This window comes from Bombyx mori, chromosome 18 (genome assembly GCF_030269925.1).
Source record: "Bombyx mori chromosome 18, ASM3026992v2".
In the NCBI taxonomy this organism is placed as follows: Eukaryota; Metazoa; Arthropoda; class Insecta; order Lepidoptera; family Bombycidae; genus Bombyx; species Bombyx mori.
This window is the reverse complement of record NC_085124.1, coordinates 579431-593263: the sequence shown is the minus strand read 5'-3', so window position 1 is coordinate 593263 and position 13833 is coordinate 579431. Positions and strand designations below refer to the sequence as shown.

At 46.5% G+C, this 13833-nt stretch overlaps 1 protein-coding gene across 3 annotated transcripts; it reads left to right on the top strand.

Moving 5' to 3' along the window:
* The first annotated feature begins 1584 nt into the window (after window positions 1-1584).
* CPG5 (cuticular protein glycine-rich 5) lies at window positions 1585-10982 on the top strand. Of its 3 annotated transcripts, none has more exons than XM_062673516.1 (3): window positions 1585-2178; window positions 9718-9869; window positions 10415-10982. In XM_062673516.1, exons 2-3 carry the CDS (start codon window positions 9858-9860, stop codon window positions 10706-10708), a joined length of 306 nt encoding a protein of 101 aa, XP_062529500.1. In that variant the 5' UTR covers window positions 1585-2178; window positions 9718-9857; the 3' UTR covers window positions 10709-10982.
* Window positions 10983-13833: the final 2851 nt, after the last annotated feature.

The following is a 13833-nucleotide window of genomic DNA, read 5'->3' as shown; positions in this document are numbered from 1 at the left end:
AGAGCTGAAGGCATCTAATGCAAAGGTTATTGGATCTGATGGATCCGTAAGGACGTGTCTAGGGCGTCGACGGTGACTGGCTCCTGCATGATCAGGATTCGGGGAGTAGTCAGCGGCGGCAACGATAAGGCGATTATCATGACGCATAGCCTTATCGAAGTATCGTTCCGACGCTGACTTCATGTATTTCCGAATTGATTCGAGGCCCAGGTCGTCGTGTAGGTCAACGTTCCTCACGAACCACGGAGCCCCGACAGCTAACCTGCAAAAGCGGGATTGTAGGGATTGGAGGGTGTCTATGTGTGTGCGGGCCGCGTGAGCGAACACCACACTCGCGTAAGTCATGACGGGCCTTATGCAAGTTTTGTAAAGTGTCACCTTGTTCCGAAGGGACATTTTACTCCGCTTACAGATCATGGGGTAGAGTCTACCGAGAATAAACGCGGCACGGTCACGGACTGATTTTATATGCGGGCGGAATGTCATCGATGCATCCAGGGTAACGCCCAGGTACTTGACCTTCCTGGCCCAGGGTATGGGTTGTCTAAAGAGAGTAATCGGGGGTGTGAGATTCCTCCTCCTAATCCGGGAGGAAATCCGTGTGGAGCTTCCCCTCTGAAATAGCACCGCAGTACTTTTCGCTGGGTTGATGTCTATGCGCCATTTTCGGAACCACTGTCCTAGGGCGAGGGCTGCGCTCTGAAGCTTCTTCGCGATTAGGGACTTATTTCTACTAGAATAGTAAACAGTCGTGTCGTCGGCGAATAAAGCTAAATGGGTCGGCGGCGACCGGGGAATATCGTTGACGAATAAGCTAAATAGGAGGGGTGAGAGGACAGAGCCTTGCGGGACTCCAGCTGTGAGAGGTCGTGGGGAGGAGCGGGTTCCCTCGACTCGATATCGAAAAGAGCGGTTCGACAAGAAGTCCCGTATGATGAGCACGAGACTATCCGGCACGCCCATGTTGAATAGTTTGAAAATCAAACCATTGTGCCAGACTTTGTCGAACGCTTTTGCGACGTCGAAGAAGAGAGCTCCCGTGTATAACGGTTTTGGTCGATTAAGCCCCACAAGAATGTGCTCCGTGAGGCGGTGCACCTGTTGAACGCATGAGTGATTTGTACGGAATCCGAATTGTTCATCGATAAGAATGCCCTTGGATGAGACGAAGTCTCTGAGGCGTTTGTAGAGCAGACGCTCATACAGTTTGCCTAGAGACATGAGGAGGCTAATCGGGCGGTCTCACAGAAGTCCACGGAGCCCGTAAATATACAAATAACGTCGCAATGTTATTTGTAATGTTCGCTGCCTGCAGCACCAAGACAGAACTTCATTGTATCATGTTTTATTCAAACATCATCTCTATTAAAATTTTATTATCGCAATAAGAAAACTAATAAAATAAAGTCATGTAAAATGGATCAAATAAAACATGGTCCCGTTTGGCATTTTGTTTCTATATGTCAACACAAACTCATACTAGGACCGCTAATAGAACTACTTTTTACACATTATATCTGCTTAAAACATTGGTATTTGAGATAAAATCTAAAACTAGATACGTCGTTTAAATCAGCTATTTGAAATGTTAAAGTCGCCATGTTAGTGCGTGCACGCGGACGTAAGACGTAATGACTCTTTAAGGCCCCCCACAGTATCACGGTCCGGCACCACCCGGCCTACTTCCGCGAAAAAAAACTGTCGAGATCCAGTCCGAAGGATGAAACAGCGGTTGTACAATATCATGCGGATTTTGGATCAACGTCTCAAATTATTGGTATTGGTGGTACGACGTGGTGTGAGTGCGCACGGGTAGGTACGACCACCCTGCCTATTTCTGCCGTGAAGTAGTAATGCGTTTCGGCTTGAAGAGAGGGGCAGCCGTTGTACTGTTAAAAGTGAGACCTTAGAACTCATGTCTCAAGGTGGGTGGTGGAATTTACATTGTAAGCGTCTGTGGGCTCCAGTAACCACTTAACACCAGGTGGGCTGTGAGCACGTCCATTCATCTAAGAAAGAAAAAAACAAAAAAAAAGTAATAACTCTTTAAGACTCCGCACAGCATCACGACGCAGCACCATCCTGTCTATTTCTGCCAAATCAAACTGACGAGATCCAGTCAGGAAGATGAGTCAGCGGTTGTACAATACAATTGGGATTTCGGATCTACGTCTCAAGGTGGGTAACGGTATTCACGACGTGGCGTTAGTGGGTTACGAAAAATTGCAACATCTAAGTTAAAAAAAAATACCTTGATTTTTTGTATATTTTTACATAATCGTTTTAAGGAAATTCGTATCGACCAGATTATAATCGCTAATTTATAAACTACCTTGTGACTAATCTAATGTAGGTAATTATTTTTAAATGTTAAATTTTTAAATTCACTAAAATCATTGCCCTTTTTTTCATTATGCTAGTCGGGTATGTCCTGAACTGCATATTAAATCGAAATATTAGACTGAAGTGACTGAAGATGATCCTAGATTCACACAAATTCAAGAAATACGACCCGCGGAAACTTTAATATAAGTTTACGTAGTTTTATCAATTTGAATTTCATTGGGAATCGAACATAATTACCTCTATGGACACTTAGTAATTCATCTCCCGCGGTAGAACATGCGCTTCAACAAAATGTTAATAACAACTTTAAGCTCTCATTCGAGAGTACCTCATGAAGCACGAGCACTTAGATCGAGGAACTAAAAACTAAGTGACAAAATCCGACAAGAACACAAGGAAATGAAAATCAGTCACATTTTTACTTAAATTACGAAGGCCATGCAGTAATATACAAAACTGATATAAAAAACAACGTGCAGGTCGCGCTGTATGTTTGTTGATTACGTATAAGATGTTTTAGAAGAATCTGCTTCTAAGCCCTAATGCTTTCCAGTTTGAGGAGTAGATCTTCTGATTATGAATAACCGCCTCGTACTGTACCTACGTGCCCATGAAGAGAATTCACTCTGAACGAATAATATTGTGTTAAATGAAAACTGCATAATTAATAATAATAATAAATAATAATAATAAATATTTACTAACAATCACGCCACGTTAACTGGTCCCGTGATAAGTTCGTAAAGAACTTGTGTTACAAGTACCAGATAACGGAAATAAATGTAAGATTTTTTTTATTATACACATACATATATTTAATATACATCCATAACCCTGGAAAAGACATTTATATTTATCATACAAATATCTTCCCTTGGCGGGATTCGAACCCGCGACCCCCGTATGTAGTGACCATGTCACTTACCACTACACCAGACGGCCCTAATTAATCTATTGAAATGTATCCCAAAGGCATCACGCATTACTTGGCTTTGCTTTTTTTTCTTACCTATACTGATAGTCTTGAGAGCCTATTTCAGCTTCACCCTAACGCGTGTAAGTGAGCTCACGGGGCTCAAACCGGGAGTGTTGCTAACACTGACCCTACCAAGAGCCGTGCTTCACAGAATCTATCTCCGGATCGGAAACGCGACCCACTGAGAAGATCCGGCCAGAAACTTAGTGGGATGTGTCTATGGGGAGCTTTGCAGTACGACAAGTAGAGCAGAAGTCTGTCTGTGAGGCGTGCCCATTCCAAAGCTTATGATATGTGAGATTTTGATCATCTGTTGAGCTAACCGTGTAACACCAGGGACAGTTATTTCTTTTGGCGATGCAAGAGAATAAAAATCCCAATTCTTGTAACAATGTTTACGGATTTAATTGTAACGACGTCATAGATCGTGATGAATATATAAGATGAAGAAAATCGGGCTGACGTGGTCTGAAGTAGAGCGCTTAGCCCGAGACCGATGTCGAAATACTGTTGGAGACCTCTGCCTCACCAGGGGGACCCTAAGGGACCTTAAGCAACGACAACAATATAAGCCGCTATGCCATTCTTTACTATCATTTAACAATAACCCCCCGCTACACATTTCAATTGTTTTCTGTCAATCACTTTACTGAAGGGAATTGTAGTTGATTCCGATAGAGGCACCCGTCACGTGCGGACGTGCCCATCGACCACTCGATCGCCCGGCCTTTGTTCGCCCGGCCATTGTTCGCGCGGCCTGTGTTCGTGGTACATCTGCCGACCAAGTGTTTTTTCCTGGAAGTTTTTATTTGTTTTGTTTCCTTACGTTATTTCTGTGTTCGTGGTACATCTGCCGACAAACTGCTTTCCTGGAAGTGTTTAATTGCTTTGTTTCTTTTTGTTATTTCCGTTTTGTTGTGTTTTTTCTTCGTCCTGTAGTAATCGTGCCGCATCGCCACCTGTGTTCAATAGAACCGCTCAGGTCCGAGAAGTTGGGGCCTCGCCGCAAGGCGAGTGTCTTCAAGACCCGGGGCCGCCCCACCTGGGAACTCAGCGATCATGGACGCTGTGTTCGCGGAATTCCTCCGACTTCGTCATCCACAGCTCGCCTCAGAGTTTCTGGCTTTCAAGGCCAATCACACTGCGAGCTCTCTCGAAGACTCCGCCGTGCTCGCTGCTCCTGCGTCGCCTGTACCTGCGTGCAAAGCTTCTACATCGAGCACCGCAACCTCCGTCGTGCCTGCTGTTCCCGCGTCGCCTATACTGGCGAGTAAAACTGCTGCGTCGTCCGCCGTGGCCACCGTTCCAGCTGTGCGATCATCCGCGGCCTCCGTCGCGCCCTCCAAAACACCTGCTCGTAGGTCGCCGGCGCCCGCCTCCTCGTCCTCCGACTCTGACTCGGAGATGGAGGTCGACCTCGCCCCCGCCTCATCGACGGATGGATTTACCCTGGTACAAAAGGGTAAGAAGCGTGCCGCGGAGTCTCGAGCTCCCGCGGCCGCTAAAATTAGCAAAGCCGTGAACGCGTCGCGCCCCCGCCCCCAGACTCCCGTTGCGCCTCCAGCCCGTGCCAGTCCGTCGCCGCGTCCGGTGGCACAAAATAAAACACAGTCCCCTCCTCCGGTAATCCTTCAAGAGAAGGCAGCTTGGGATCGAGTTTCCCTGGCCCTTAAGGCCAAAAATATCAATTTCACGAATGCCCGTAACCTCGCGAACGGCATCCAAATAAAGGTGCATTCATCTGATGACCATAGGGCCCTCACCTCTTACCTCCGTAAGGAGCGTATAAGCTTCCACACTTATACGCTTCAGGAGGAGCGCGAACTCCGCGTTGTAATACGCGGAATCCCTAAAGAGTTAGATGTAGAGCTCGTAAAAGCCGATCTGGTAGAACAAGGCCTACCAGTGAATTCTGTGCACCGTATGCACACCGGTCGCGGTAGGGAGCCATATAATATGGTTCTAGTCGCTCTCCAGCCTACCCCCGAGGGTAAGAAAATCTTTAACACACAGACCGTCTGTAGGCTCTCTGGTATCGCTGTCGAAGCCCCCCATAAAAAAGGCACTCCTAGCCAGTGCCATAACTGTCAATTGTATGGGCACTCTTCCCGTAACTGTCACGCGCGCCCCCGATGCGTCAAATGTTTAGGCGATCACGCCACGGCCCTATGCACTCGCGATCAAAAAACCGCGACGGAACCGCCTAGCTGCGTCCTGTGTCGAACACAGGGTCACCCCGCAAATTACCGCGGATGCCCCCGAGCCCCGAAAATAAATCGCCGCGTCGCCCGCCAAAACCGCCTCCGAGCTTCCGGCCCAGACATCAAAGCCTCGGCACCCTCTGCGTCGCAGGCTAAGCCAGCGTTCGTTCCGGCGGCGGTGCCCAGTGTCTCGGCCTGGGCGAAACCGCTGCCGTACACGAACACGGCTACAACTCCCTCCTCCGCGATTCGTCCTGCCCCCGCGACTCGTCCCTCTCCCGCGACTTGCCCTCCGACCGCGTCCGAAAATCTCGCTTTAGCGATCGACTTCTTTCAGTCGATCAACTTTGAGCGCGTTAACGCTTTGGGCGACGCCATTCGCGCTGCCTCCACTGCACAACACTTTATCGCCGTTGTGCAGGAATACGCCGACGTATACGCGTCATTAAATACGTACGTCCTCCCCTCACTCCGCCGGTAATCAATGGCGTATATAAGTAGAATAAAGCCCCTATCCGTGACGATAGGATTTTTTAACGCGTACGGTCTCGCAAATCAACGTGATCAGGTTTCTGACTTTTTGCGTGACCATCAAATTGATATATTTTTAGTGCAGGAGACCCTACTTAAGCCCGCGCGCCGTGACCCTAAAATCGCGAACTATAACATGGTCAGGAACGACAGGCTCTCTGCCCGTGGTGGTGGTACCGTCATTTACTATAGAAGAGCCCTGCATTGCGTCCCGCTCGATCCTCCCGCGCTCGCTAATATCGAAGCATCAGTGTGCCGAATCTCACTGACGGGACACGCGCCGATCGTTATCGCGTCCGTTTATCTTCCACCGGATAAGATCGTTCTAAGCAGTGATATCGAGGCGCTGCTCGGTATGGGGAGCTCTGTCATTCTGGCGGGCGACCTTAATTGTAAACACATCAGGTGGAACTCACACACCACAACCCCGAATGGCAGGCGGCTTGACGCGTTAGTCGATGATCTCGCCTTCGATATCGTCGCTCCGTTAACCCCGACTCACTACCCGCTAAATATCGCGCATCGCCCGGATATACTCGACATAGCGTTATTAAAAAACGTAACTCTGCGCTTACACTCGATCGAAGTAGTTTCAGAGTTAGATTCAGACCACCGTCCCGTCGTTATGAAGCTCGGTCGCGCTCCCGATTCCGTTCCCGTCACGAGGACTGTGGTGGATTGGCACACGCTGGGCATCAGCCTGGCTGAATCTGATCCACCATCGCTCCCGTTTAACCCGGACTCTACCCCGTCTCCTCAGGATACCGCTGAAGCCATAGACATCTTAACATCACACATCACCTCGACATTAGATAGGTCATCGAAACAAGTTGTAGCGGAGGACTTCCTTCACCGCTTCAAATTGTCCGACGATATTAGGGAACTCCTTAGAGCTAAGAACGCCTCGATACGCGCCTACGACAGGTATCCTACCGCGGAAAATCGTATTCGAATGCGTGCCCTACAACGCGACGTAAAGTCTCGCATCGCCGAAGTCCGAGATGCCAGATGGTCTGATTTCTTAGAAGGACTCGCGCCCTCCCAAAGGTCTTACTACCGCTTAGCTCGTACCCTCAAATCGGATACGGTAGTAACTATGCCCCCCCTCGTAAGCCCCTCAGGCCGACTCGCGGCCTTTGATGATGACGAAAAAGCAGAGCTGCTGGCCGATACATTGCAAACCCAGTGCACGCCCAGCACTCAATCCGTGGACCCTGTTCATGTAGAATTAGTAGACAGTGAGGTAGAACGCAGAGCCTCCTTGCCACCCTCGGATGCGTTACCACCCGTCACCCCGATGGAAGTTAAAGACTTGATCAAAGACCTACGTCCTCGCAAGGCTCCCGGTTCCGACGGTATATCTAACCGCGTTATTAAACTTCTACCCGTCCAACTCATCGTGATGTTGGCATCTATTTTCAATGCCGCTATGGCGAACTGTATCTTTCCCGCGGTGTGGAAAGAAGCGGACGTTATCGGCATACATAAACCCGGTAAACCAAAAAATCATCCGACGAGTTACCGCCCGATTAGCCTCCTCATGTCTCTAGGCAAGCTGTATGAGCGTCTGCTCTACAAGCGCCTCAGAGATTTCGTCTCATCCAAGGGCATTCTCATCGATGAACAATTCGGATTCCGTACAAATCACTCATGCGTTCAACAGGTGCACCGCCTCACGGAGCACATTCTTGTGGGGCTTAATCGACCAAAACCGTTATACACGGGAGCTCTCTTCTTCGACGTCGCAAAAGCGTTCGACAAAGTCTGGCACAACGGTTTGATTTTCAAACTATTCAACATGGGCGTGCCGGATAGTCTCGTGCTCATCATACGGGACTTCTTGTCGAACCGCTCTTTTCGATATCGAGTCGAGGGAACCCGCTCCTCCCCACGACCTCTCACAGCTGGAGTCCCGCAAGGCTCTGTCCTCTCACCACTCCTATTTAGCTTATTCGTCAACGATATTCCCCGGTCGCCGCCGACCCATTTAGCTTTATTCGCCGACGACACGACTGTTTACTATTCTAGTAGAAATAAGTCCCTAATCGCGAAGAAGCTTCAGAGCGCAGCCCTAGCCCTAGGACAGTGGTTCCGAAAATGGCGCATAGACATCAACCCAGCGAAAAGTACTGCGGTGCTATTTCAGAGGGGAAGCTCCACACGGATTTCCTCCCGGATTAGGAGGAGGAATCTCACACCCCCGATTACTCTCTTTAGACAACCCATACCCTGGGCCAGGAAGGTCAAGTACCTGGGCGTTACCCTGGATGCATCGATGACATTCCGCCCGCATATAAAATCAGTCCGTGACCGTGCCGCGTTTATTCTCGGTAGACTCTACCCCATGATCTGTAAGCGGAGTAAAATGTCCCTTCGGAACAAGGTGACACTTTACAAAACTTGCATAAGGCCCGTCATGACTTACGCGAGTGTGGTGTTCGCTCACGCGGCCCGCACACACATAGACACCCTCCAATCCCTACAATCCCGCTTTTGCAGGTTAGCTGTCGGGGCTCCGTGGTTCGTGAGGAACGTTGACCTACACGACGACCTGGGCCTCGAATCAATTCGGAAATACATGAAGTCAGCGTCGGAACGATACTTCGATAAGGCTATGCGTCATGATAATCGCCTTATCGTTGCCGCCGCTGACTACTCCCCGAATCCTGATCATGCAGGAGCCAGTCACCGTCGACGCCCTAGGCACGTCCTTACGGATCCATCAGATCCAATAACCTTTGCATTAGATGCCTTCAGCTCTAATACTAGGGGCAGGCTTAGGGACCCCGGTAACCGTACTCGTCGAACTCGACAAAGAGGTCGACGTGCAACCTAACCCATGCATCAGCCCGCTGAGTTTCTCGCCGGATCTTCTCAGCGGGTCGCGATTCCGATCCGGTAGTAGATTCATTCGCGAAACAATTGCTCTTGAGTTGTTAGGTCTCCTTCGGAGGCGCTCGGGCAGTTGTTAGCAAATCCCACCATTCTTGGCTGAGCCTTTGCTCGCCCACCTGTCCTGGTGAAACTGGAAAGGCCTTCGGGCCACCAGTAAACTTTCAATCATAAAAAAAAAAAAAAAAAAAAAAAAAGGAATTGTAGTTATTTGGTTATATTGGATACTATACAAAACGGACATGCGGGAGGTCTTTTTCTTTATTGTTTCGATTGGTGGTGGTGGTAAGTGGTTACTGGAGCCCATAGATATCTACAACGCAAATGCGCTTGAGATATAAGTTCTAAGGTTTCAATATAGTTACAACGGCTGCCCTACCCTTCAAACCGAAACGCATTACTGCTTCACGGCAGAAATGGGCAGGTCGGCGGTACTTACTCGTGCGCACTCACAAGAGGTCCTGCCACCAGTAATAACGCAAATTATAATTTTGTAATTGTAATTGTATTAATTGTAACCCGTGTAATAACACGATGTTATTTGTTCCTTCACCGTGTTAGTCAATCGTGAACATTTGTTAAGTACGTATTTCATTAGTCAAAAATTGGTATCCGAGTATCCGCCATCGGGATTCGAACACCGTTGCGTCACTCGATAAGTCTGCAACGACAGAAGATATCGAATTTCGACCTTCGAATTTAGATTAAAATAATAACAGTCCTAACCATAAACAAAATCTAGCGGATTATAATGAATCATCAATTATGCAGGTACACAAACTAGTTCGGAACAATGCTATCCAGTATGCGGACTCGAGCGATGGCCAGCATCACGTATAAAAGGATGAAGATGCTCCCGCACCTCGTACTGAGCGTCTGCTGCGCTTGCGAAACACTACAACAACTAAAACATGAGATTCTACGTAAGTTGCATTTTGCTTCTAATTAACGAATTTTATTACACTAATTAATATGTATTTGGAATGTTTCATTTTGTTAAATTTAATGCAATGTTATTTTAAATTCGACTTCAGGCTTTGGCAAAGTAAACAGATCGGGGACTTTTAGTGTAGGTATTTAACGTAATGTTCCTTAAGAATCCGGTCATCGTCCTCGTCGAACCCGTCGCTTGCGACGAAGGGCTCGACGAGTAGATTAACCCACAGACACAGCCCACTGAGTTTATCTTCTCAGTGGGTCGCGTTTCCGATCCGGTGGTAGATTCTGCGAAGCACGGATCTTGCTAGGGTTCGTGTTAGCAACGTCATCAGGTTTGAGCCCCGTGAGCTCACCTACTAGTTAAGGCTACGCTGATATAGCCTCTCAAGGCTCTCAGCTTAGGTAGGAAAAAAAAAACCTTAATAATGAATATATTTTCAATAAGAACAAGAAGTGAACTGATTGATGGGTCTGCTCTGCCACAATGACTCTTGAAAGTACCTACTGCACTACCTAATTAAATTTTCAGGCTTCCCTCGTTACCCTCGCCATGTTGGTGGTCGCCGCCTCCGCTGGCTACATCAAGAGCGGATGGTCGAGTCCAGGATACAGCTCGGGCTACGGCGGCTTTTCCGGAGGATATCATAGCGGTCTGGGCTATGGTGGTCATGGATACAGTGGTCTGGGCTATGGCGGTCACGGGTATAGCGGTCACGGGTATGGCGGTCACGGCTACAGTGGTCACGGCTATGGCGGTCACGGTTTCGGTGGGCATGGCTACAGTGGTGGTCATGGATGGAACAAAGCTAGGAGCTACTGGTAAATTATTGGATTCACCACACCTTTAATACAGTATTCGCAGTAACTCAATGTATAGATGCACGAGTGTTCGTAATAATCTGTCTGCGACATTTTAAATATTCACATAGTTTTGTTGCTAGAATTCATATCAAAACGAGAATCTTGTTTTTATTTCTTTTTTTTTTTCAAAAATTCTCAATGCATTATTAACATCCAAATACACTTTGTACCGACCGGACAATGGAAAATTATATTAATTGGTTCAAGTACCTGATTAAATTAATTGTTTTATTGAATTTTTGTTTTATTTAATAAATAAAAAATGAAGCTACGTTAAAGATGGAACCGATTGATTTGCAACGCGTTCTCACACTGGCAATGAGACACCGGGTAACGGAGTATCCATGAGTGCATTGAGTGCACCTTGCATTATAACAGGCTTCGAAGACAGAGGTGGTTTGGGGATGGAACGGCCTGGTGGAAGAGCAACACCACACAACCTAAAACTTGTGTTGGTCATAGAATGGCATTATCAGTATGTTACTGATGGAACGTCGTCACATGATATTGCCTAGCAGAGCTGGCTTAGGTTTTCCCTTCATTGTCTTTTTGTATCTGCTGCTAACCTAATGGACCTATTTTATTGCCACCGTGATACCACCCTGCTTGTTTCTGGCGTGAAGCAATAATGGCTTTCGATTTGAAGGGTGGCGCAGCTTTTTGTCTCATGTCTCAAGGTGTCATGTCCCGAGGTCTATGGGCTTCGGTTAGCACTTAGCACCAAGTGGGTCGTGAATTCTTCCATCCATTTACGCAATAGAAAAAAATCAATGATTTATTACTGCAGAGAGACCTCGGAGTACTGTGCGGGGACCGAGTGGGGATGACACGCGCTCCTCGATTTTCATACTATCTAATGATCATTTTCCTTTAGACTCTGAAACACGTCACATACGGTTATCTGGCCCCAAGCTTGGATTCCTTTTATTGTGGAAACCAGAGATACATCAGGCTTATATACCCGTGCGGACTCGCAAGACGTCCTACCACCAGTATTAAAAAACTGTGTGATATTCGTAGAAAGATAGATCGAAACTCGAAACTGGTCCAGTCTCAAAGCTGCAACTTCTTGAAGGATAGTTGCGAGTAAGAATGAAATATAACTACATCGTATCTGTATTTGTACAACAAAATAAATATCAAAGGCCTCGGCCTCCGAACCAAATGTAACTTGTGTTATAAGAACGAGTCACGAATATTTATTACGATTATAAATCACAAAATTAATGCAAATTATAATTAGAAACGGCTACAGTCACGTTTTTTTCCCTACCTAATCGTTGGTAGCCCAAGGGCCTTTTTTGGGCCAAGGGGTATGTGGAAAAACCCTAGGGGACTATTCCAACTTCGCGGGGACTGATATGTGAGTTCACGGACTAATTGTAACGGACAATATGCTAACACTAGCCCTAGCAAGAGTAGTGCTCTGCTGAATGATTTACTGGTGGTAGGACCTCTTGTGAGTCCGTACGGGTAGGTACCACCGCCCGGCCTATTTCTGCCGTGAAGCAGTAAAGCGTTTCGGCTTGAATGGTGGGGCAGCCGTTGTAATTATACTGAGACCTTAGAACTTATATCTTAATTTGGGTGGCGCATTTACGTTGTAGATGTCTATGGGCTCCACTAACCAGTTAACACCAAGTGGGCTGTGAGCTCGTCCACCAATCTAAACAATAAAATAAGAATAAAAAATTTAATCCACTACCGGATCTTAATCGCGACCCACTGAGAAAATCTGACGAGAAATTTAGTGGGTAATCACGTATGTCGGATCAGTTAGTGCATTTGTGACACCTGCTAAACTAATCTCACACCATCGACCCTTCGGTGTGAGATATTGGATGAGGAGCCTAATGCAGCAGGGTCCCGGCCCACCCTGGGACACTCTTATAATAATCTTCTGATCGATCTTCTAATAAGATACGAATTATAAATTTAATATGTATCTTATCGCAGCAATCTATGTATATTTATCTATAATCAATATGTATCTTAAATTATCTTATCTCATATATAATCAACGAGTAAGATTACATAAGACCGTTAAATGTTTTAAATAGACACATGTCGGAATGTTTAGAAGCTACTAACGCCTTGACTGTCATAAGTTGACAGAGCCATAAATCACATACTTTATGAATGTGTTGGTCGAGGAAGAAGTGTGAGTATTGCACGTAATTTTTTTTTTAAAGGCATTTTATGACCTGGTAACTGAGACCTTTAAGTCATGTCTTATTTTAATTTATATTCATATTTTTATGAAAAATGATATTATGGAGTGAAATGATATGAAGATGATTAATTTGAGACATTAATCAACTGGGATGAAATTAAATGAAATGAGATGGGATGAAATATAATCTCAGTAAAATGGTGGTCATTTACTAAGATTTTTCAGTGGACTTTTTGGAGGATCCTGAGAAGTTACGTCCAGCGGCTTTGTTTCATTTTCCAACATTTGTGCACTTTCACAGATATTAAACAGTCAATAAACCACCATTATTACACATTTAAACCCGAAGAAACACTAAACAGACAAAATAAAACAAATCATACAACTTCACTCTTCGCGTTCCCGCCAAAAAGTCTACCTATTGTACGCAATGTCTATAGCAGGGGTGGCCAACTTGATTAGGACCAAGATCTACTGACGAACACTGTGACCTTTCTTGAAATTTAATGAAACAATATAGTTCAGTATACAAATAAGTAACATATTTTATTTTTGGAGTTTACTCCTTTAGAATCGATTTACATATATAGGCCCGGGGTATGAAAATTATGGGGACCAAAATCGTACTAGCATGTCACACGAAATGCGTTATGCGCCTGATTGGCTCCTGATTGCGTGATGCGTGCGCGCGCCAATCAAAATCGTACTAGCATGTCACACGAAATGCATTATGCGCCTGATTGGCTCCTGATTGCGTGATGCGTGCGCGCGCCAATCAGGAGCCAACGCGCGGCCGCGTTATTGCAGGTGACGCCGGGCTGCTGCGCCGGCAGTCCGCCACAAAGCCTCGTACTGATCGCGCGTTTCTCTCATTATTGTATTTTCATATATTTGTTAGTCGTTTGTTTTGTGTC